General features: G+C 44.0%; 1 protein-coding gene across 1 annotated transcript; it reads right to left on the bottom strand.

Moving 5' to 3' along the window:
- Positions 1-1,239: 1,239 nt before the first annotated feature.
- Positions 1,240-3,389, bottom strand: LOC126961109 (defensin beta 4A-like). The gene is made up of 2 exons (XM_050801163.1): positions 3,227-3,389; positions 1,240-1,478 (listed from the first exon to the last, which is right to left on the bottom strand). Exons 1-2 carry the CDS (start codon positions 3,282-3,284, stop codon positions 1,342-1,344), a joined length of 195 nt encoding a protein of 64 aa, XP_050657120.1. The 5' UTR covers positions 3,285-3,389; the 3' UTR covers positions 1,240-1,341.

The following is a 3,389-nucleotide window of genomic DNA, read 5'->3' as shown; positions in this document are numbered from 1 at the left end:
TATACAATCAACTGATATATGCTTCCAGGAACCAGGAAATCCACTAATTTATTCAAAATAATAATATATGCATGGTGAATATTAAATGACTAAATAAAGGCAGGGTCTGACTGTCCTGGCATTAAGGTAGGTGAGTGTGACTGAGTTGGACAATTACAGGATTAGACCCCGCCTTGATTTAAATTTTGGACATTTTCTTGATTATGGTGATTTTTCATGAATGTCATTTTTTTAAAAATCTATCACATTATAAGATCATCTATCTTAAGTATGGAATATATTAATGCTTGCATTTTATATCTGAGGCCAGAGCCTCCCTCAATACACCCTAGTGCTGGCTCTGTCATCGCATCTGGATAATATCTGCATCCAGATAAAAATGTTTTTACTCTAACAAGGTCTGGTTACTTTTTTCAATCTTGAGATTAGGAAAAACAATGGATTATTTTGGAAGAAAGGTGCATTTTCCCTGAGGTTGATGATATGCACATTTAGTGCAGAGTCAATGTGAAGAAATAGAGAGCTTCTTCTGCATGTAGGATACACCCACAGAGTTCATGATTGAAGGAGCAAACCCTCCCAAGGAGAGAGAGCGGGGCCAGGGAGCCATCCTGATGCTTCCCCTTAAAGTTGATGCATCTTTCTTCTTGAGGTTTACTCCCCGCTGCTTGTGTCCCATGCTGTATGGTCCTCACTTAATTGTGCCCTCCAAAAGACTTGTTTTTAAGAGCATTTACTTGGATCCTATTGAGTTTGTATGTAAGGACACCCTTGTACAACTGCCACACCAGTAGAACTCTCATAGCTAAATGGAGAATTAAAAATTCATGCACCTCTGTAGGAGGCATAATTGCATAGGAAACCTTAACCAGAAGAAGGGAGTCCTTGTGAAGAACAGAGGACTGGGCATCCCCTCCCTTGGCAGATCCGCTATGATTCCATGAGGGAAGTGGTCTTTGAGTTGGGCTTGCTTTTTTTAGGGAAGATGTGGGGTAGGCATACAAGGGGAGGGTGCAGGAGGAGCAAAGCACACATTCTACAAAAAAGTCGGGAATAACTGGGGAAGGTCAAGGGATCCAAATAATACAGATGCCTTTGACCCTGGAAAGCACTCCAAGCCCCACTGTGGCATCCTTGACCCCTGCCTGGAGAGCAGAAAAGGGTGTTCCAAGGATGTTAGAGATTGGCCTGCCCAAACTAGCACCACACCATAACCGCAATGACTAGGATCAAGATTCTGTAAATCTGAACACCACAGTTTAATTTTGTTTACATGTCGCACATCTCTGATGAGGGAGCCCTTTCTGAATCCACATCAGTTACAGCAGCTTCTTGGCCTCCTCATGGCTTTTTGCAGCATTTTATTGCAGAGACACCACAGACGCCGATATGTTTATACCTTCTAGGGCAAAAGCCTGGATGACATATGGCACCACTCCTAAGGCAGGTAACAGGATTCCTTATATCACCAAAAACACCTAACAGGAAAAACACAAAAAGAGCAAACAGCGTGTTAGAACTCAAAACTCAGATTGCAAAAACACAAACCCTGTGTCTTATTGCCTTGAGTAAATCCACAATGGGACTTCTTTCCCAAGCCAGGGCTTTTCCATCATGATAACGCGATGTGAGTTAATCATTTGGATGGAAGTTTCTGAATTGAAACTGGAACTGCTGTGGTTTGGGGGATGTTTGTTTTTGTCGAATCTGACTGTGAAAGACCCTGATCTCTCCTGAGTGACTGGGGTCTCCGGGTGGGGTCTGGTAGGAGCTCGGCAATGTTCTCTTGTGACTTCAGCCCCACCACAAGTAGATAAGATCAAAGCCACCCTACCTCCGTTTTAACACACAAGTCAATAACTTTTGCTTTTCAAATCATTTAGTCTGTTAAGTATTTGATCTGAGATGGGATAAAAAGATACAACTCACAGAAATTGTTCAATGTGAAATTAACACCATGTAACTTACAGTTGAAAACCACAATTAACCATAGAAATAAACTTTTGTAATTGCTTGTTTCTAATATCTAAGTCCTGGTTTCACCCCATTCTTCTTTTTTTATCCCTCCCTGCCTCTCTCCCTCCCTCCCTGCCTCCCTGCCTCTGTCCCTCCCTCCCTGCCTCCCTCCCTCCTTTGCTCCCTGCCTGCCATCCTGCCTCTCTCCCTCCCTGCCTCCGTCCCTCTCTGCCTCCCTCCCTCCCTCCGTCCCTGCCTCCCTGCCTCCCTGCCTTCCTTCATGATACTGTCCTGGGTGTTGGAAAATTTGAGGTCTCTGGAGCCACTCAGAGCCCCGTTCTTCTCAAAAAACCCAGGATTCATAAATAAAATTGGTAACATGACGCTTTCACAATATAATATCTATGTGATTAATTGTTTTGGGTTTTAGTCTCAAATTTTCTTTTTCCCTCTCTCTATCCTTCCCTTCCACTCTCCCTCTTTTATCCTTTCATGGTTTTTATTTTATTTCCATAATATGAAGGAGAAAATGAAGCTTAGGCGTCCCGGTTAAAAGTTGCTTTCCATGGGCCGTCTCTAGACTGTGAACCTGCGGTGGCCTCGTGGCAGGGACTGTTCTCAGGGTCTCCGATCGGAAAAGTCCTGGGGCAGAGTGTCTGCAGCAGTAGCTCCTACAGTATAGGCTGCAGCTTAAAATTATCTGGAACTCTCTAGGTTGCAGTATCTACCCTTTCAATATAAAAATTTAGAAAATGACATTCTGTACTACTTTCTTTAGATAAAATTAAATTTCTGACTTTTATTTAAAAAGTCACCTAACAGGTTTCAACCACAGTCTTAGCAGTTGTAACGTGAAAAGCAGTGAGGAGATGAGATTTACAAGCTACTGGGCTCCTTCATATTGGCTTAGAAGAGAGAGTGAGGTGTCCATCGGGTTCTCAAGCTCCTTTTCTATTGAAGGAAGCAATGCTTGGTTCAATTAAGTAGGGCATTCAGTCTACTCTGTCTAAAAACGTGGGTAGAAGAAACGAAAGAGAGAGAAAGAAGGTCATGCTCTGGGGAGACAGGGAGAAAGAAAGAGATAAAAGAACAAGAGAGAGAGGGAAGGAGAGAGAGAATCAGGAAAGAAGGATGGAGGGGACACAGAGAGAGAGAGAGGCAGGAGAGAGAGGGATGAGGGAGAGATAGGTGGAAGGGAATGAGAGGAGACAGGGAGCCTGTACCCCATTCTTCCATTTTTCCAACCTCCCATTTCCCTGGCCCACCTCACCTGGAAGAGGCATCAGGAATATCAAGAGGAACGAGAAGAGGAGATACAGGACCTTCATGGCTGATGGCTGGGAACTTCACCAGGAGCTGAGTCTGGGGAAGACACCGAGCCTTCCACCTTATAAAGGTCCTGGCCCGTGGTCACCGGGTAGAGTTCAGAACTG

Source organism: Macaca thibetana, chromosome 8, assembly GCF_024542745.1.
Source record: "Macaca thibetana thibetana isolate TM-01 chromosome 8, ASM2454274v1, whole genome shotgun sequence".
NCBI classification, from domain to species: Eukaryota; Metazoa; Chordata; class Mammalia; order Primates; family Cercopithecidae; genus Macaca; species Macaca thibetana.
Note: the sequence above shows the minus strand (reverse complement) of the source record. Positions and strands in the feature narration are given on the sequence as shown.

Bases quoted from the DNA above. Each gene is read 5' to 3' on its own strand.
- LOC126961109 (XM_050801163.1), bottom strand. From the start codon at position 3,284: ATGAAGGTCCTGTATCTCCTCTTCTCGTTCCTCTTGATATTCCTGATG. The intron at 1,479-3,226 runs GTGAGGTGGGCC...TTTTCCTGTTAG, and splicing joins ATTCCTGATGCCTCTTCCAG to GTGTTTTTGGTGATATAAGG.